Genomic DNA, 19959 nt, shown 5'->3' with positions numbered 1-19959 from the left:
CTCGCTGTTGCCATTTGTTGGCTTTGGTATTGGTTCCACTTGCAGTACCGCGCTGGGCCACAGGAAGCAGTAGTGAGCGCAGGCGATATGACAGTACGAGATGCCTCAGGAGTCAGTCATAATAATAGGAACATGAATGAATGAACGAATGAAAGAGTCCATATTGGGGTCAGACGCAATGTTCCACTTCACTGCCTCTTTTCTATCACCACCATCGCTCTCTCCCATCATCCCCGTCATCAACTTTGGAACAACACTGTCACCAAGCGTGTGTGTGTGTGTGTGTGTGTGTGTGTGTGTGTGAGGGGGGTGAATTCCTCAGAGGCGAGTCCAGACAAGGATGTGTGTGTGTGTGTGTGTGTGTTGGATATAAACATAAACGTAGTCCAAAATGTGTGTGCTATGACGACTTAATACATTACTATAAGCAACATCTATTATCATTTTAATTGAAACATAAACATATAAAGTGTATTTGTGACTCATAATTCTATACAGTATTATAGTATTATTCTTCGTGACGTCATCATGTCACCTCTCCCTCCCTCTCCTCGAGACCACTGTGGGCGCAAAGGCCTAGCTCACAAGAGGGGGAGGGGGTCGAGCGACACATACAAAGAGAAGGAGAGAGAGAGAGAGGGGGGGGGAGGGAGGAGGCGGGGGGCTCGCGTGCCGACGTTAGGTAGAAAGGGGGAGAGCGGGAGGAGGAAGACGACGCTGCTAGCTATACTAGCTAAAGCTAACTAGCCATGTTGTTGCTGCTGCTGCGTGTCTGCTAGCGGGCCGCCCTGGACTCCCTATCCGCCCTGAGGTGCATCATGCCCGGCTGGAAGAAGAACATCCCAGCCTGTCTGCAACCGGACCAGGAAGGAGGTAAGAACCGGAGCTGCCGAACCGCGAGCGCACCCAACGGTAGGGTGGGTGTGTGTGTGTGTGTGTGCGCGCGCGCGTGTACCGGCTCAAACTGTGGCACGCGGCGCCGGTACGCTTGAAAGTTGATGTGCTTGCGCGCGCGTGCTCGTCTGATCTTAAGTAAGGTGACGTAACGTGACGGTGCTTCACGTTAGCCTAGTCAGCAGGTTAGCTAGCTGGCCGACCTCTCGCTGCCCTCCTGGCCGTGGGAGGTGCACCTCCAGCGGGGCCTGAGAAGGCCAGCTAGCCGGCCTCCTTGGAGCTGGTGCTTGGATGAAATGTGAGCATGTGCACGGTGCGTGTGTGTTATTATGTGGGAGTTCACACGTCAGCATCCTTCAAGGTTTTTCTATGTAGTATAAGACATACGTACGTAGGTTTGGAGACCCTTAAAGTGCTAGTGTATGTAATGGTATCCTCTCTGTTTGGGGATGTTCCCAGTGCATGCTTGGAAAAGTTTGGTGCGGAAGAAGAAGACCTCCGGTTCTGAGCGTCACCGACCTCTGACCTTACCGATGGCCGCGATCCAACTTGCAGAAATGAAAAAGTTGGTGTGTAGCTGCAAAGTCATCTCAGTGTGATGTTCATTATGGGATGGGAGTGACATCAGCACCTCTTAAAGGACAATGTGTGTGTGTGTGTGTGTGTGTGTGTGTGTGAGATGGAGGTGTCAAACATTTTACTATTGCCGACTTGTGTCCTTCATTTGTTGCACTGTGACACACACACACACACACACACACACACACACGTGCACACAGCCCTGGGTCGTGTCCAGGTGGACGGTGAAGCTGCTGGCATCAAGCACACATTGTCATTTTCTGCCTGAACAAACCCAGCATGCACACACACACACACACACACACACACACACACACACACACACACACACACACACACAGAGTAAACCTCTTGGCTTCAGCGCCATGCAGCGGCCTCGTGCACGTGCTGCGTGTGTGTGTGTGTGTGTGTCCATTAGGAATGAAGGTCATCCATTAAGAAGATGTCCAGAGCGTCCCTCAGGCTTCATCAATCTCCTGCATCATGGCTACCTGCCACTCCTGACCTATTTTACACGCAGATGACATGTGCTGTCAGCGCGTCGTCTCACTGCCGCCAGCAGGGGGAGCGATGGCGTAAGCTGCTCTTTGTGTGTGTGTGCAGCGTGGAGAACGCGATTAAACACGCGCTCTGCCAGGCGTCCAATGGCATCACGGAGAGACATTTATGCAAATGAAGGCTCCTTTGGTCATTTTTAGCAGCTGCCTCGCTGCACGTATAACTCCACGTATATACCCTATACACTATTCCCCGTAGGACCGCAATCTATTTGTGGCAGTGGTGGCTCGCTGCTAGTTGACAGGAGCCACACGTGCTTTCATGCCAGGCTTTCATGTCAGACCCACCAAAAGTCCCATCATGGGATTTGAAGAATCATTGAAGAACATGGAGAGGAGAATACTGGCTAAATATAGAAACATAGAAACACATCCTTCTTGGCTGCCCTACGTTCTAGTAGGTATGGTTCTAGTTAGGTCAGGCCTTATTGGGGATGGTATGGTTCTAGTAGGTAAGGTTATATTGGGTATGGTATGGTTGAGTTAGGTATGGTTCTAGTGAGGTACGGCTCTAGTAGCTATGGTTTTGTTAGGTATGGTTGGGTAAGGTTCTAGTTAGGTATGGTTCTAGTTAGGTAAGGTTTAGTAGGTATGGTTGTGTTGGGTAAGGTTTTAGTTAGGTAAGGGTTTCTTAGGTATGGTTCTAGTTAGGTAAGGGTTTCCTAGGTATGGTTCTAGTTTGGTAAGGGTTTATTAGGTATGGGTCTAGTTAGGTAAGGGTTTCTTAGGTATGGTTCTAGTTAGGTAAGGTTCTAGTTAGGTAAGGGTTTATTAGGTATGGTTCTAGTTAGGTAAAGGTTTATTAGGTATAGGTCTATTTAGGTAAGGGTTTATTAGGTATGGTTCTAGTTAGGTAAAGGTTTATTAGGTATAGGTCTATTTAGGTAAGGGTTTATTAGGTATGGTTCTAGTTAGGTAAAGGTTTATTAGGTATAGGTCTATTTAGGTAAGGGTTTATTAGGTATGGGTCTAGTTAGGTAAGGGTTTCTTAGGTATGGTTCTAGTTAGGTAAGGTTCTAGTTAGGTAAGGTTCTAGTTAGGTAAGGGTTTATTAGGTATGGTTCTAGTTAGGTAAAGGTTTATTAGGTATAGGTCTATTTAGGTAAGGGTTTATTAGGTATGGGTCTAGTTAGGTAAAGGTTTCTTAGGTATGGTTCTAGCTAGGTAAAGGTTTCTTAGGTATGGTTCTAGCTAGGTAAGGGTTTAGTAGGTAAGGTTCTAGTTAGGTAAGGGTTTAGTAGGTAAGGTTCTAGTTAGGTAAGGGTTTAGTAGGTAAGGTTCTAGTTAGGTAAGGTTCTAGTTAGGTAAGGGTTTAGTAGGTAAGGTTCTAGTTAGGTAAGGGTTTAGTAGGTAAGGTTCTAGTCAGGTAAGGTTCTAGTTAGGTAAGGGTTTAGTAGGTAAGGTTCTAGTTAGGTAAGGGTTTAGTAGGTAAGGTTCTAGTTAGGTAAGGGTTTAGTAGGTAAGGTTCTAGTTAGGTAAGGGTTTAGTAGGTAAGGTTCTAGTTAGGTAAGGTTCTAGTTAGGTAAGGGTTTAGTAGGTAAGGTTCTAGGTAGGTAAGGTTCTAATTAGGTAAGGGTTTCTTAGGTATGGTTGTGTTGTATAGGACTGACAGCAATGACTCCACTAACTCCATGATGAAATCATTCAGAATGGTACAGGAAGATCTTGTGAAGGCCAAGCATGCTCCATAATGTTCATGTCTGCTGGGCTGGTCCATCCTGGAGCATCTGCACCTTGGTCACTACCAGGATATTTCACATGGAGGCTCAAAGGAGGAGGAGGAGGAGGCACCATCCTGCTGAAGAATTTCTCTTCTCGTGTGTGTTAGGAGGAAGTGGCAATAAAGAGGAAAGGAATGATGGATGAAAGGATGTAGGGAAGGAAGGAAGGAAGGAAAAGTCATGTGTGCTGATTCTTCAAGTGCACATTTCCCACACGCACACTCAACGTGTGCAGCTGTGTGTGTGTGTGTGTGTGTGTGTGTGTGTGTGCTGCGAGTCATGTGATTGGCTGAGTTGGTGAGATGCGCCAGGAGCTGAGAGGCTGCAGAGTGTGTGTGTGAGTGAGTGTGTGTGAGAGGGAGAGAGGGAGAGAGAGAGAGGGAGCGAGAGAGGAGCACTCCAAGGAAATGTGAGCCGATTTTCTTTGTGTGCGATGACGCTCGCTGTTAGCCACCGCCGCTACTAACCGTGCTCCCGGCCCGGCCCGCTGGTGCTGATGGAGCGCTTCCTGGCTCTGCTGCGCTTGCTGGGGAGGAGGCGCGGGGGGAGGAGTTACCGGGCGGAGGAAGACTACCAGGAAGGCTACGCGGACGTTTACTTGTACACCAGCAAGTACAACACACGCCTGCTGAGTGAGTCTCACACACACACACACACACACATTGTGTCATTGTGATGGTGGTGTGCATCGGGCGAGTGAGGAATGCAGGTGAGGGGTTGGGGGGGGAGTGGGGGTGCCGCCAGGTGCTCTGTTTGCTAATAAGAAGTGTTGACGCCGCACCGGAATGTTAACAACTACTTAGTGTGCTCGCAGCTACACAACAACTACACAGCAACTACACAGCAACTACACAACAACTACACAACAACTACACAGCAACTACACAACAGGAGTTGTGTGCAACTTTGCTCGTGTGCACTTCCTGGTCAGACATCACTAATGTTGTCCTGTTCTAGATCTTCCGCACCAAACTGCTCCAAGCGATGGCAGTGTGTGTGTGTGTGTGCGTGTGTGTGTGTGTGTGTGTGTGTGTGCGTGTGTGTGTGTGTGTGTGTGTGTGTGTGAGATGGTCCAGTCACAGGTCTCTCGTCTCTTCAGCTTTTTCTCTACGTGTCAGCAAGTGGTGTCTTCTCAGCCAAAGGCCTGTCCACTGAGAGTGTGTGTATGTGTGTGTGTGTGTGTGTGTGCTGCGTTTAGACGTCTGACAAGTGTGCAGAGCTACAAAAGACTCAGCCTGAGCTGTGGAAGAAGCATCTTTAGATGTTGTTGTGGGTCTCCATAAGACGATATGAACCAGATGAGGACAATGTCAGAAGATATGGAAATGGATATAAGCTCGTTTGGAAGCACAAGAGCTGACGTCGCGCTGAAATAGCATGATGTGAATGTATGAATGATGACTAAGTGTTTGTATACATTTCTACTTAGGAAAACGGCTAAAATGCGATGATGCTAATGTTAGCATGCAATATCAAGCACGGTATAGCTAAGTGTCTGTGTATGTTAATACTTGTGAAAATGTAAAAAATCATTCATTCATTTTCTACCGCTTATCCTCACCAGGGTTGCGGGGGTATGCTGGAGCCTATACCAGCTGTCTTAGCGCGAGAGGCGGGGTCCACCCTGGACTGGTGGCCAGCCAATCACAGGGCACATATAGACAAACAACCATTCACACTCACATTCATACCTATGGACAATTTGGAGTGGCCAATTAACCTACCATGTTTTTGGAATGTGGGAGGAAACCGGAGTACCCGGAGAAAACCCACGCATGCACGGGGAGAACATGCAAACCCCACACAGACATGGCCGAGGGTGGCATTGAACTCGGGTCTCCTAGCTGCGGACGCTGTGCAGCGACATGATAGCAGTAAATGTTTATTTAACTTTCTACTGATGAAAACAGCTCAAATGTTACTATGCTAATGTTAACATCTTAGCACTACTATATTACTACTACAGTGCTATGCTATACATTCTGATGCTATCATGTATAACACTTAGCATGACAGCGCTAAGTGCTTCAATGAGTTCTGCCCATAAAACAGCTAAAGAGGCTGCTATGTGAATGTGAGCATGCGAATATAAGCGTCTGTGTATGTTAATACTAGTGAAAAAAATGCTACTACGCTAATGTTAGCATCGAGAAATGCTGACATTAACATGCAAAACCTAGCATGATAGCGCCTAGCGTTGGCCAATGTGAATACTAATGAAAATGTCAATAAAATGCTACTATGCTAATGTTAGCATTGAGAAATGCTGACATTAACATGCAAAACCTAGCATGATAGCGCCTAGCGTTGGCCAATGTGAATACTAATGAAAATGTCAATAAAATGCTACTATGCTAATGTTAGCATGGTAACAACTAACATGATGACACTAACCGTTATATATATTTCTAGCTATGAAAATGGCTAAAAATGCTACTATCCTAAGTTAGCATGTTAACATGCTAACACTTTGCATGTTTCTATGAGTTTGTACTGATAAAAATCCTACTATGCTAATGTTGCATCACTTCTATGTAATGAAGGAGGCGTTTGAGGACAAAAAATGGAATGAGAATAATAGGATAAAAAATAGAAGAAAGCAGAATTTTCACACAATGAATGCTAATTAGCTTTAAAATACTATATACCCTAAATAATAGGGTATTACATTTGTACATGTCGCGACTCCATGTTGAAATGTGAGGACGCATACATTTGCATATGAATGTGGCACAAACGTGTCATGGCTATCAGGCGCCATGTTTGGGCTCATTTGCTTATTAGGCTTACCGTAAAGGCAACGTTTGTGTGTTAGCATGCATGCTCATTATTAAAACATGAGGGATAATTAGCGAGCTAATACAATTGTAAAGCGTAAACAAAAATATAACCTTCTAGAAGAGGTCAAAGGTCAACATCAGGACGATCCATCACATGTGAGAGGTCACAGGGCTTCCCGACCCCGCCCTTTTTAATTTTATTTATTTTGAAACAATCGCGAGTCATTAAGGAAACATCCACTTCCTGTCTGCCGGCCTCTTATTAGTACTGCGTGTGTGTCTTTCATGTCTAAAAATCGCTCTTTGTACTTTGCAGGGTCGCTCGCTCTCTTTAATTATTCATCAGCTTGTTTCCATGGTAACATCTGCAGCCATGCGTGTGCGTGTGAGAGGCGGGGCTTGTTATACCGTCTCGTGACATGACTGACAGTTAGCGTTCGCGAGCTAGCCAGATGCTTTGTTGAAGGAGTCACAGTCAGCTGTGTTTTTGCTGTTGATTAAACTTCCGGTACCCCCTCCCCTCCACCCCTTTTGCTTCCGGTCAAACAACAACAGCAGCATGTCAACGTTGAGGGAGAAATAAACATGTGTAACCTCGCGATGAGCGGGCTTCGGTGGGGGGCGTGGTTAGCGGTATCGGCCAGCAGGGGGCAGCAAAGATATGCCAAAACGAGAATATGATAGGAAAGTTGGTGAAATTAATCTGGTTTAATCTGCATCTGGAACACTGACCTACATGTGGGATTTGACCACACCCCCTTACGGCAGCATCAACCAATCACATCAGAGCTTGGTGTATCATGATGACACATCTTGCCATTCGCTGATATGACCCGTTGGGGGCGCTCTCGTGCGGGCTGAAGGCCCCCCCTCCCCCGAACACTTGTTCCTGCCGCTCCTCTCTCCCCCCTCCCGCCCTGCTGCCTCGTTTCATGGCGGCGCTTCACATCTGCAGCGCTCCTCCCCCCACCCCTCCCGCTCCTCCTCCCCTGCCCGCCCCCCTCCAGAGCGTCTGCATGATGGCTCCTGTGTGAGGAGGCGCTGCGCTCACGGCACACGACAAGGAGCGGCGGGACCTCGTCGTCGTTTTCGGGCGGCTGCTTGCGCACGGAGCCGGGGAGAGGAGGAGGGGGGGTGGGGGTGACGGCGGGGGGGCTCTTCAACATGATCGCTGTGTCGTTCAAATGCCGCTGTCAGATCCTGCGCAGGGTGACTAAAGGTAGAGGAGGCTGCTTAGTCCAGCATCATTGACTGCAAAGTGATTGACAGCATCACTGTGTGTGTGTGTGTGTGTGTGTGTGTGCGTGTGCGTGCGTGTGTGTTGATTGATCAATGGAGTGCTCGGCGGGACGAGAGAGCTTCCGAGTGAGTGAGAGAGCGGGAGATGGCGTCTGAATGCAATATTCATGTTGTGAGCTAACCAACGCTAGTTTCCCGGGAACACTCGCACTGTGTACTCTTGTGTACTCAGTGTCAGGTTGTACTTCCATCAGTACTACAGTATCATACAGTATCAGTAGAACGGGAAAGTCCGCCAGCGTAGTCAAGGTTGATGTCCTACATCTGGAAGACGAAGAAGATGCTCAGCTTTTATCTCCTCCAGGCGCTCCGTGTGTGTGTGTGTGTGTGTGTGTGTGTGTGTGTGTGTGTGTGTGGTTTGTTTCCGGAGCCACAGGAAGTGGGTCAGCATCATGGCGGTGTGCAGATGCGTTGAACGTGTGTGTTTGTGTGTTGCAGATGAAGGTCCGTACACCAAGCACTCGGCGGGTTCACGACCTTCAGATGGAGCGCTGGCCATCAGGAGGCAGAGTATACCAGGTCACGCTAATGCTAATGACGCTAATGACAACAAACGTGTGTGTGTGGGAGGAGCCAACCGTATGCTGTTTTTGTCACGTGACTTGCAGACGAGTTCCGGGGGTGCACGGTGGTGGAGCTGATGAAGAAGGAGGGCACCACGCTCGGGCTGACCGTCTCCGGCGGCATCGACAAGGATGGCAAGCCACGGGTGTCCAACCTGCGGCAGGGAGGGATCGCCTCCAGGTACGCGGCTGCCGCTGTCCTTGGTGTCTGCCCAGGAAATGTGGATTGTTGTTGCTCTTCCAAAATGTTCAGTGGAATCATTCCACAGCACCGTGCATGCCAGAAGGCTCCAAAACAATTCCTCCACATGCTGATCACCTGATTCAAATAGCATGTTAAAGCTAGCCTCTCATTTTACATTACTCCTCCCTTCACATATGCACACCTATATAGCAACATCTCTTAGGCCTGGGGGGTCTAAACGTTGCCCACCCATGAAAAAGGAAAGGATGCAAATGGTTTAAGGCCGTCTAAATATGCTTTTTAACATTATCAGAGGTGATATAACACCCCTATAGTCACCTTTACACCCCCATTAGCCAATATAGTAGACATAAGAAGACTACCTTTAGTCTAAATTTCACTTTTTAACATCACTAGAGCCCTGTTGACATGATATAACACCCCTATAGTCACCTTTACACCCCTATTAGCCAATATAGTAGACATAAGAAGACTACCTTTAGTCTACCTTCTAAATTTCACTTTTTAACATCATCAGAGCCCTCTTGACATAACACCCCTATAGTCACCTTTACACCCCCATTAGCCAATATAGTAGACATAAGAAGACTACCTTTAGTCTAAATTTCACTTTTTAACATCACTAGAGCCCTCTCGACATGATATAACACCCCTATAGTCACCTTTACACCCCTATTAGCCAACCTAGTAGACATATGAAGACTAACTTTAGTCTAAATCTCATTTTTTAACATCACCGGAGCCTTCTTGACATGATATAACACCCCTATAGTCACGTTTACACCCCTATTAGCCAATATAGTAGACATGAGAAGACTACCTTTAGTCTACCCTCTAAATTTCACTTTTTAACATCACTAGAGCCCTCTCGACATGCTATAACACCCCTATAGTCACCTTTACACCCCTATTAGCCAATATAGTAGACATAAGAAGACTACCTTTAGTCTACCCTCTAAATTTCACTTTTTAACATCACTAGAGCCCTCTCGACATGCTATAACACCCCTATAGTCACCTTTACACATCTATTAGCCAATATAGTAGACATAAGAAGACTACGTTTAGTCTAAATTTCACTTTTTAACATCACTAGAGCCCTCTCGACATGCTATAACACCCCTATAGTCACCTTTACACATCTATTAGCCAATATAGTAGACATAAGAAGACTGCGTTTAGTCTAAATTTCACTTTTTAACATCACTAGAGCCTTCTTGACATGATATAGCAGCCCTATAGTCACTATAGCCCTATAGAGTGACTATAGTGACTATAGCGACATCCCTATTAGCCCATATGGTAGCCATTGTCTTTAGCAGCCGTCTATCGGGGTGGTGCTGATTTGCTTCACGGCGTTGTGCCGTCACATTCCACGTGACGCGTCTCTAGGAGCGACCAGCTCAACGTGGGCGACTACATCCGCTCGGTGAACGGCATCAACCTGGCCAAGTTCCGCCACGACGAGATCATCAGCCTGCTGAAGAACGTGGGCGAGCGCGTGGTGCTGGAGGTGGAGTACGAGCTGCCGCCCGTGTGTGCGTGACGCCGCCCACCGCCACCCCCTCCCGGCCCACGTACCGACGTACTGACGTGTTGTTGGTGTGTGGTCTTGCAGCCGTGCAGGGGTCAGGGGTCATGTTCAAGACGGTGGAAGTGACGCTGCACAAGGACGGGAGCAGCTTTGGCTTCGTCGTCAGAGGTGGGTGTGTCTGCGTGTGTGTGTGACCGCACTGGCGTAACACGGCTTCCTGTCGAGTAGGCGGAGCCTGTGAAGACCGGAACAAGTCCCGGCCCATCGTCATGACAACCGTCCGCCCAGGAGGGCCCACGGACAGGTGAGCGACCTTGTTGACGTTGCGTTCAGGCGCTGCGGACCCTCTCACGCCTCGCCTCCGCCCCCCGCAGGGAAGGAACCATCAAGCCGGGGGATCGGCTGCTGAGCATCGATGGGATCCGTCTCCATGGCAACACGCTGTCGGAGGCCATGAGCATCCTGAAGCAGTGCGGACAGGAAGCCACGCTGCTGGTGGAGTACGACGTTTCCGTCATGGGTGAGAAGACGTCGCCGCTGACGTCCACGTGGGGGCCTAGCACCTGACCTTTCACCTTCCGTCAGACTCGGTCGCCACGGCGTCCGGCCCGCTGCTGGTGGAGGTTGCCAAGGCGACGGGCTCCAGCCTGGGCGTGGCCCTGTCCACCTCCATGTTCTGCAGCAAGCAGGTCATCGTCATCGACAAGGTCAAACCCGCCAGCATCGCCGACAGGTACCCGACCTCTAACCTCTAACCTTTGACCCGCCTCACGTCACGCCGCCGCCTGAGCTCTCTGTTTGCGTGAGTGCAGGTGCGGGGCCCTCCATGCAGGAGATCACATCTTATCCGTGGATGGGAAGTCCATGGAGTTCTGTTCCCTGGCCGAAGCCACGCAGCTGCTCTCCGCTTCCTGCCAGACCGTCCGCATGGAGATCCTGCCTCAGCACCAGGCCCGACCCGCCCTGAACGCACCGCAGCAAGGTACAAACACGGGGAGTTTAATGGGCCCTGAATGCATCGCAGCAAAGTACAGACACTGAGTTTCACTGGCCCTGAACGCACCGCAGCAAGGTACAAACACGCACAATCTAACTGGCCCTGAACGCACCGCAGCAAGGCACAAACACGCACAGTCTGACTGGCCCTGAACGCACCGCAGCAAGGTACAAACACGGAGAGTTTAACTGGCCCTAAACGCACGGCAGCAAGGTACAAACACGATCCAACTGGCCCTGAACGCACCGCAGCAAGGTACAAACACCCGCAGTCTAACTGGCCCTGAATGCACCCCAGCAAGGTACAAACACAGAGAGTTTAATTGGCCCTGAACGCATCGCAGCAAGGTACAAACACAGAGTTTAACTGGCCCTGAATGCATCGCAGCAAAGTACAGACACTGAGTTTCACTGGCCCTGAACGCACCGCAGCAAGGCACAAACACGCACAGTCTGACTGGCCCTGAACGCACCGCAGCAAGGCACAAACACGGAGAGTTTAACTGGCCCTAAACGCACGGCAGCAAGGTACAAACACGATCCAACTGGCCCTGAACGCACCGCAGCAAGGTACAAACACCCGCAGTCTAACTGGCCCTGAATGCACCCCAGCAAGGTACAAACACAGAGAGTTTAATTGGCCCTGAACGCATCGCAGCAAGGTACAAACACAGAGTTTAACTGGCCCTGAATGCATCGCAGCAAAGTACAGACACTGAGTTTCACTGGCCCTGAACGCACCGCAGCAAGGTACAAACACGCACAATCTAACTGGCCCTGAACGCACCGCAGCAAGGTACAAACACGGGGAGTTTAATGGGCCCTGAATGCATCGCAGCAAAGTACAGACACTGAGTTTCACTGGCCGTGAACGCACCGCAGCAAGGTACAAACACGCACAATCTAACTGGCCCTGAACGCACCGCAGCAAGGTACAAACACGGGGAGTTTAATGGGCCCTGAATGCATCGCAGCAAAGTACAGATACTGAATTTCACTGGCCCTGAACGCACCGCAGCAAGGTACAAACACGCACAATCTAACTGGCCCTGAACGCACCGCAGCAGGGTACAAACACGGGGAGTTTAATGGGCCCTGAATGCATCGCAGCAAAGTACAGACACTGAGTTTCACTGGCCCCGAACGCACCGCAGCAAGGTACAAACACGGAGAGTTTAATGGGCCCTGAATGCATCGCAGCAAAGTACAGACACTGAGTTTCACTGGCCCTGAACGCACCGCAGCAAGGTACAAACACGGAGAGTTTAATGGGCCCTGAATGCATCGCAGCAAAGTACAGACACTGAGTTTCACTGGCCCTGAACGCACCGCAGCAAGGTACAAACACGGAGAGTTTAATGGGCCCTGAATGCATCGCAGCAAAGTACAGACACTGAGTTTCACTGGCCCTGAACGCACCGCAGCAAGGTACAAACACGGAGAGTTTAATGGGCCCTGAATGCATCGCAGCAAAGTACAGACACTGAGTTTCACTGGCCCTGAACGCACCGCAGCAAGGTACAAACACGGAGAGTTTAATGGGCCCTGAATGCATCGCAGCAAAGTACAGACACTGAGTTTCACTGGCCCTGACCTTTCCTGTTGTCTTAACCTTCAACACCTTCCTGCATGTGTGTGTGTGTGTGTGTGTGTGTGTGTGTGTGTGTGTGTGTGTGCAGTCAAGGTGCAGCGTTCCCCCCGCCCCCTTCCCTGGGAAACCGGTGGCTCCACCCCCATCCTCCCACCCTACCACTACAACACGTACCACCCTGACCAATCAGGTGCCAGATCGCAGAACCGCCACACAAACAACTCTTGTACGTCTGCTTCTCTCTCTTTGCAGGAGTGTGCGTGCGTGCGTGCGTGCGTGTGTGTGTGTGTGTGTGTGCGTGCGTGCGTGTGTGCGTGCGTGCGTGCGTGTGTGCGCGTGAGAGCGAAAGATGCTGACCCTCCTGTGTTTCCCACAATGCAGCGCTCAGCCACTCGTTCTCTCCCGGCTCCATGTCGGCCTACAGCCTGTCGTCCCTCAACATGAGCACGCTGCCCAGGAGCGCGTATCCCACGAGTCCACGGGGCACGCTGATGAGGAAGAAACAGAAGAAGAAGGACTTCAAGAGCTCCCGTGAGTCTCACCCCGCGGCGAGATGGCGACGCGAGGTCGTGACGCTAACATGTGCCGTGTGTCAGTGTCTTTGGCGTCCAGCACGGTGGGCCTCGCCGGTCAGGTGGTGCACACGGAAACCACCGAGGTGACGTTGCTCGGCGACGGCATCATGGGCTTCGGCCTTCAGCTGCAAGGCGGCGTCTTCGCCACCGAGACGCTCTCTTCGCCGCCGCTCATCGCTTACATCGACCCCGACAGTCCTGCTGAGAGGTGAAGCGCCGCCGTGCCTTTAAGAGGATTTCAAAAGGCACTAACTTTATTTGTGCGCACAGGTGTGGCATCCTGCAGATTGGAGACAGGATCTTGTCCATCAATGGCGTTCCGACTGAAGACTCCACCTTGGAAGAAACCAATCAGCTGCTCCGAGATTCCTCCATCACCGCGCAACTCAGCCTGGAGATCGAGTTTGATGTGGCTGGTACACGCACGCGCACGCACACGCACACACGCACACGCACACGCACACACGTGCTTATCTTATGGTGCGTTTGGAGGTTATCCGGCTTTTTTCCTCTCAGAGTCGGTCATCCCGTCCTCGGGAACGTTCCACGTGAAGCTTCCGAAGAAACCGGGAGTGGAGTTGGGAATTACCATCAGCTGTGAGTCCACACCACATTAAAACGAGGATGAAGTCCACAGGAAGTGAGGATGACTTCCCGTTTGTGTCGTTGCAGCGCCGTCCAACAGGAAGTCAGGTGACCCGCTGATCATCTCAGACATCAAGAAGGGCAGCGTGGCTCACAGGTGAGGAGACCGCACACTGGCGAGCCGCACGACGGAGCTTCTCACGTGTGGGCGTGTCCGCTCCAGGACGGGAACGCTGGAGCTGGGAGACAAGCTGCTGGCCATCGACAACATCCGCGTGGAGAGCTGCTCCATGGAGGAGGCCGTGCACATCCTGCAGCAGTGCGAGGAGCTGGTCAAGCTGAAGATCCGGAAGGATGAAGACAACTCAGGTGGATCCCTTGAGCGCACGCACGTACGTACACACGCACGCACGTACGCACGCGTCAATGACCGTGGGCGCTGTGCACGTTTCAGACGAGCAGGAGGTGTCGGGCAGCATCATCTACACGGTGGAGCTGCAACGCTACGGCGGTCCGCTAGGAATCACCATCTCAGGCACCGAGGAGCCCTTCGACCCCATCATCATCTCCTCGCTCACCAAGGGGGGGCTGGCGGAAAGGTTTACACTTGCATACGTTGATAGGTTTTTATGGGCCTGCAAGTCGTCCTAATGCGAAGGTCTCCATCTGAGGTAGTGTGCTACTTATAGCGGGGAACACTCCCGAAGGGTATGTCTGGATGGGGGGGGGGGCGCTCTGGGTAACCATGGCGATGCCGTTGACAAACAACCACTTGATTAGGAACCCTTCAGGCCACGGGTGGGCAACAGGCGGGCCCATTGGGACGTTGAGCAGATAGCTCGGCCTGTTCCTTGGTGCCACCAGGCAGTCCATGACTTGGCTTTGCTGTGCAGGACGGGGGCCATCCACGTGGGCGACCGCATCTTGGCCATCAACAGCAGCAGCCTGAAGGGCAAACCTCTGAGCGAGGCCATCAGCCTGCTGCAGCAGGCGGGAGAAACCGTCACGCTCAAGATCAAGAAGCAGGGCGAGCGTACGTGCACGCTCACCGCACGCTCCCCGCACCACGCGGTCCCGGGTCACGTAAATGGGAAGTAAATGCTAGCGTCTGCTCCCGTCTGCTCCCGCAGTGTCCAGTCCCAAGCCCTGCGTGATTGGCTCGGGGCCGGGGGCAGGGACGAACCAGGACAACCACAACGGGGACGAGGAGGAGCCTGTCGTCATGGTGGCGCCCCCGTCCAGGCTGTTCAGCACGCTGCCGTCCGTAGACAGCGCCGTGGAGTCTTGGGACGGGTCCAACATGGACGGCAGCTTCACCGGCCCGGGTAGTCACATGACCTGTACCCTTTGCCCCCTGAGGCCACATGCTAACGTTCCCTCTCTGCGTGTAGCGCCGCCCTTCCAGTCCTCGCCTTTCACCTTCCACGAGTGGCGCAACGCCAAGACGAGCAACAGCCAGTCGCCCGCCTCCGCTCGCCAGCGAGCCAACCCGCTGTCAGACCTCGGCCTGAACGACGAGTGGGACCACGCCGCACTCGGAGGGTGAGAGCCTACATTTTTAACGTTCGCCAGTCCAAACGTGTGAGGAGCGGGTACGACGTAGCATGTTAGCTGACGGGTGTTAGCGGCGAGCTAGGAGCAGTGACAATGTAGCATCTTAGCGGCGAGCTAGGAGCAATTACAATGTAGCATGTTAGCTGACAGGTGTTAGCGGCGAGCTAGGAGCAGTTGCAATGTAGCATGTTAGCTGACGGGTGTTAGTGGCGAGCTAGGAGCAGTGACAATGTAGCATCTTAGCGGCGAGCTAGGAGCAATTACAATGTAGCATGTTAGCTGACAGGTGTTAGCGGCGAGCTAGGAGCAGTTGCAATGTAGCATGTTAGCTGACGGGTGTTAGCGGCGAGCTAGAAGCAGTGGCAATGTAGCATGTTAGCGGCGAGCAAGGGGCAGTTACAATGTAGCATGTTAGCGGCAAGCTAGGGGCAGTTACAATGTAGCATGTTAGCGGCGAGCTAGGAGCAGTTGCAATGTAGCATGTTAGCTGACGGGTGTTAGCGGCGAGCTAGGAGCAGTGGCAATGTAGCATGTTAGCGGTGAGCTAGGGTCAGTTACAATGTAGCATGTTAGCGGCGAGCTAGGGGAAGTTACAATGTAGCATGTTAGCTGATGGGTGTTAGCGGCGAGCTAGGAGCAGTTGCAATGTAGCATGTTAGCTGACGGGTGTTAGCGGCGAGCTAGGAGCAGTGGCAATGTAGCATGTTAGCGGTGAGTTAGGGTCAGTTACAATGTAGCATGTTAGCGGCGAGCTAGGGGAAGTTACAATGTAGCATGTTAGCTGATGGGTGTTAGCGGCGAGCTAGGAGCAGTTACAATGTAGCATGTTAGCGGCGAGCTAGGGGCAGTTACAATGTAGCATGTTAGCTGACGGGTGTTAGCGGCGAGCTAGGAGCAGTTACAATGTAGCATGTTAGCGGCGAGCTAGGGGCAGTTACAATGTAGCATGTTAGCGGCGAGCTAGGGGCAGTTGCAATGTCGCATGTTAGCGGCGAGCTAGGAGCAGTTGCAATGTAGCATGTTAGCTGACGGGTGTTAGCGGCGAGCTAGGGGCAGTTACAATGTCGCATGTTAGCGGCGAGCTAGGAGCAGTTGCAATGTAGCATGTTAGCGGCGAGCTAGGGGCAGTTACAATGTAGCATGTTAGCGGCGAGCTAGGAGCAGTTGCAATGTCGCATGTTAGCGGCGAGCTAGGAGCAGTTGCAATGTAGCATGTTAGCTGGCGCGTGCTAGCGGTTAGTAACAGTGTCTGTCTGTGCCTGCAGAACCTGTAATGTCGCCAGCGGTCTTATTTCTGACAGCAGGTATCACTTTGACCATTGAACCTTAACCACACCCACCCGGTGACCTTTGACCCTCCCGCCACAGTGACACATCTGCCGGATGTGTCGTGCCATGTGACACATTTGTCCGCTTGTCTCTTCACCAGCATGTCTGCTCCTACTTCCTGTGTGTGTGTGTGTGTGTGTGTGTGTGTGTGTGTGTGTGTGTGAATCCCTTCGCTGACCTCTGACCTCTGCTCCAGGTTCACGGTGGGCCACGATGGGACTGAACCAGACCAGGAGGAGAACTTTTGGTCTCAGGCTCTGGAGGATCTGGAGACGTGCGGTCAGAGTGGAATCCTCAGAGAGCTGGAGGTAAAGACACGCGTCCAAGAAGAGGGGGCGGGACTTTGTCACACTTTTGACCAATGACACGATGAGAACGGAGGCGCTTGTTTTGCAGGAGTGTGATAAGGAGACGCAGCTCGTCACTGGGGTATCGTCCTCCTCTCTGAGTGTCTTTGAACGCAGCGTTTGACGTTGAACTAACACGCGTGTCGTTTAGCTTAGCGTGTGCCGGGCCTAACCGATTGGCTAAGCGTGCTTGCCGACGGCGGCGTGATGGCGTGTTCTGACGTCTCCAATCTGGTCCGTCTTCTCCAGGCCACCATCATGTCGGGCTCCACTCTCAGTCTCAATCAGGACCCCGCCCCCCTGCGCACCACGCTGGGACGCCAGGCCAGCTTCCAGGAGCGCAGCAGCACCCGACCGCAGGTCACGCCGCGCTCCAACACCTTGCCCTCCGACCCTCAGCGCAGAGCCTTCGCCATGAAGAAGATGAGACAGGAAGTCAACGACATCCTCAACCAGAACCCAGTCGAACTTCACAAGGTCAGCACCGGTTCAGGGGCGTCACACGCCGCCGACGCGTCACGTGTTCACACGCCGTGTGTGTTGCAGCTGACTGTGGAGAAGTCGTCCGACTCGGAGGACTTCGGCTTCAGCGTGTCGGACGGCGTGTTGGACCGCGGCGTGTACGTCAACAACATCCGAGCGGGCGGCCCGGCGGAGCGCGGCGGCCTGCGGGCGTACGACCGCCTGCTGCAGATCAATCACGTCCGCACGCGGGACTTCGACTGCTGCCTTGTGGTGCCGCTCATCGCCGAGTCCCCCAACCGCTTGGAGCTGGTCATCAGCCGGAACCCCGCCTCCTCCGCCGCCGACCCGCTGAGCAACCACGCGGACGGAGGACGCTGCGGGCAGACGGACGCGCCGGAGCCACGCGCCAACGCCGCCGAGGACAACAACGATGACGACGCTCCCATCAAATGGAAGAAACCTGGGGAGGGGCTGGGGGCGGGGCTAGTCACCAACACTTCCGTATAGTAGTGACCGCCCGGAACCACCTGACCCCGCCCCTCCCCCCCACCCTGACGGTGCTACACAGACCCCCTCTCTGGCGGTGACCTTTTGAAAGCACATGGATGGAGCAGTCACTTCCTGTCCTCACTTCCTGGTCTGGAAGGGAATTCCAAGAGAAGCACAGCCTGTGGTTGCCATGGAGACCACACACTCCAACCAATGGAAAGACTTCATGAACCTTTAAAAAAAAAAATAACACTGATGAGGACGACACTAAACAATTGTTGTTTTTTTACGTTTACACGTGACTTACTGGCCTCACTGTGTGCGTGCGTGTGCGTGCGTGTGTGAGCGCGTGCGTCATTGTTGTTGGCCAGAGAAGCCCCTCCCCCACCACGCCCCCTCCCTTACCCAATAAGCAGGCAGGATGAAAGACGCATTCAGCGGATTGGCTGGAACCAATCAATCAAAGGATGCCTGACTCTGATTGGCCCTCCTTGATGGGTCAACCAATCAGTTTCCAGGAAGCAGCCAAGCATGACCCCGCCCCCTCCAGTAGCTGTGCTCTATTATGCTAATCAATTGGTGTGTTTTTGACTGACTGTTGTCACTTTTCTCTGTTTGTTTGTTTGTTTGTTTGTTACCGTGACGACTGGACCGCAACTGGTGTGAAAAAAAGGTTCAGTCCGTCACCGTGGAGCCATAAAACCATTTTAAAACCATTTTAAAACCATTTAACACGTAGAAAAAAAAAAACCCTGACGGGGAACTTGTGACGCGTGTCAACATTTAGCTCTCCTCGTTAGAACGTCCACGTTTAAAGCCGCCGATCGTAAACCTCCTTGAAACCACTCGCTGCTCTGTGATTGGTCGTTCCAGTCCTTAGCGCAGCGTGGCCATCATGCTAGCTACTGGCTAGCGGACGCCGAACACACTTAGCACAAGGCTAACACAGGGCTAACACCGGGCTGGCTAAAGCTCGCGAGAAGTAGCTCCGCTAGCATCACAAACACAAGGCGGGTTAGCAGGACATCACAGACCCTGACAAAGATGCTAGGCGACACAAAAAGGAGCAGAGGATGTTGAGGGGCGTGGCTTCAGAATGAGTGCAATCAAGCCATACACTGTGTTTGTACGCATGTATTGTGTGTGTGTGTGTGTGTGTGTGTGTGTCCGTGCGTGAGCAACATTGCAGGAATTTGCACTTAAATGCTTGACCTCAACACCCCCCCCCCCCCCCCCCCACGCCCCCACTCCACACACACGTGCACGCACACACACATGCATTGCACTGCCATTGGAAATGAAGAGAGTGGGCGGAGCTCATTTCCATGTAGCGTCACCAACCAAACCGTATTTTCTTTAAGGAACAACAATGTTGTAAAGTATTTTTGTACAAATTTAATACTTTGGTAGCATGACGTTCCTGCTGTTTGTCCTCTCGCCACCTTCTTTGTATGGACGACTACTGAGCAACAATAAATACTACTACTCACCCTGGCTTCGGTACCTTTGCACTACTAGTATTACTATTCTTACTACATCAACCTCTAGCAGTCCTTCACTAATATAATATATATTAGGAGGCCAAAATATCTCAGGTCATTGCCTCCTGTGCATTTTTGCATAATGTAAATAACGACAGAAAGGATGTAGCAGGAGATGACCTTTGCCCCCAGCCTCCCTGTGAAGCAGACGGGAACACCAAAAACTATCCAAGTCCTCACTTACTACGATTAGTAGTACTAATTTTAGTATATTTGTAGACCTGCTACTGTTGCTAGTATTTTGCTGTTTTTTCGTTGCCCTTATTTTGTTGCAATTAGATGTCTCTTATTGTGAAGGCCGGAAGTGTCGAGAACGGCTGGTAAGTGAGACCATAGTAAGACGAATCTGGCTACG

At 51.7% G+C, this 19959-nt stretch overlaps 1 protein-coding gene across 11 annotated transcripts; it reads left to right on the top strand.

Annotated features, from left to right (window-relative positions):
* The first annotated feature begins 386 nt into the window (after positions 1–386).
* Positions 387–19864, top strand: grip1 (glutamate receptor interacting protein 1). Of its 11 annotated transcripts, XM_058069361.1 has the most exons (25): positions 2205–3474; positions 3600–4383; positions 8269–8349; positions 8439–8574; positions 9991–10136; positions 10217–10300; positions 10361–10436; positions 10507–10652; positions 10718–10865; positions 10945–11114; positions 12808–12945; positions 13101–13250; positions 13316–13502; positions 13565–13710; positions 13811–13891; positions 13967–14036; positions 14103–14248; positions 14334–14478; positions 14773–14912; positions 15010–15204; positions 15271–15421; positions 16699–16737; positions 16959–17070; positions 17359–17586; positions 17656–19864. In XM_058069361.1, exons 2-25 carry the CDS (start codon positions 4248–4250, stop codon positions 18079–18081), a joined length of 3477 nt encoding a protein of 1158 aa, XP_057925344.1. In that variant the 5' UTR covers positions 2205–3474; positions 3600–4247; the 3' UTR covers positions 18082–19864. The 11 variants fall into 11 exon arrangements, with proteins under 11 accessions (XP_057925348.1, XP_057925351.1, XP_057925354.1 ...); XM_058069365.1 differs by lacking the exons at positions 2205–3474; positions 3600–4383 and adding an exon at positions 387–873 and having other exon boundaries at positions 17656–19863; XM_058069363.1 differs by having other exon boundaries at positions 2203–4383; positions 12808–12909.
* The last annotated feature ends 95 nt before the right edge of the window (positions 19865–19959 follow it).

This window comes from Doryrhamphus excisus, chromosome 3 (assembly GCF_030265055.1).
Source record: "Doryrhamphus excisus isolate RoL2022-K1 chromosome 3, RoL_Dexc_1.0, whole genome shotgun sequence".
NCBI classification, from domain to species: domain Eukaryota; kingdom Metazoa; phylum Chordata; class Actinopteri; order Syngnathiformes; family Syngnathidae; genus Doryrhamphus; species Doryrhamphus excisus.
The sequence above is the reverse complement of the archived record's forward strand: the minus strand, read 5'-3'. Positions and strand labels throughout refer to the sequence as shown.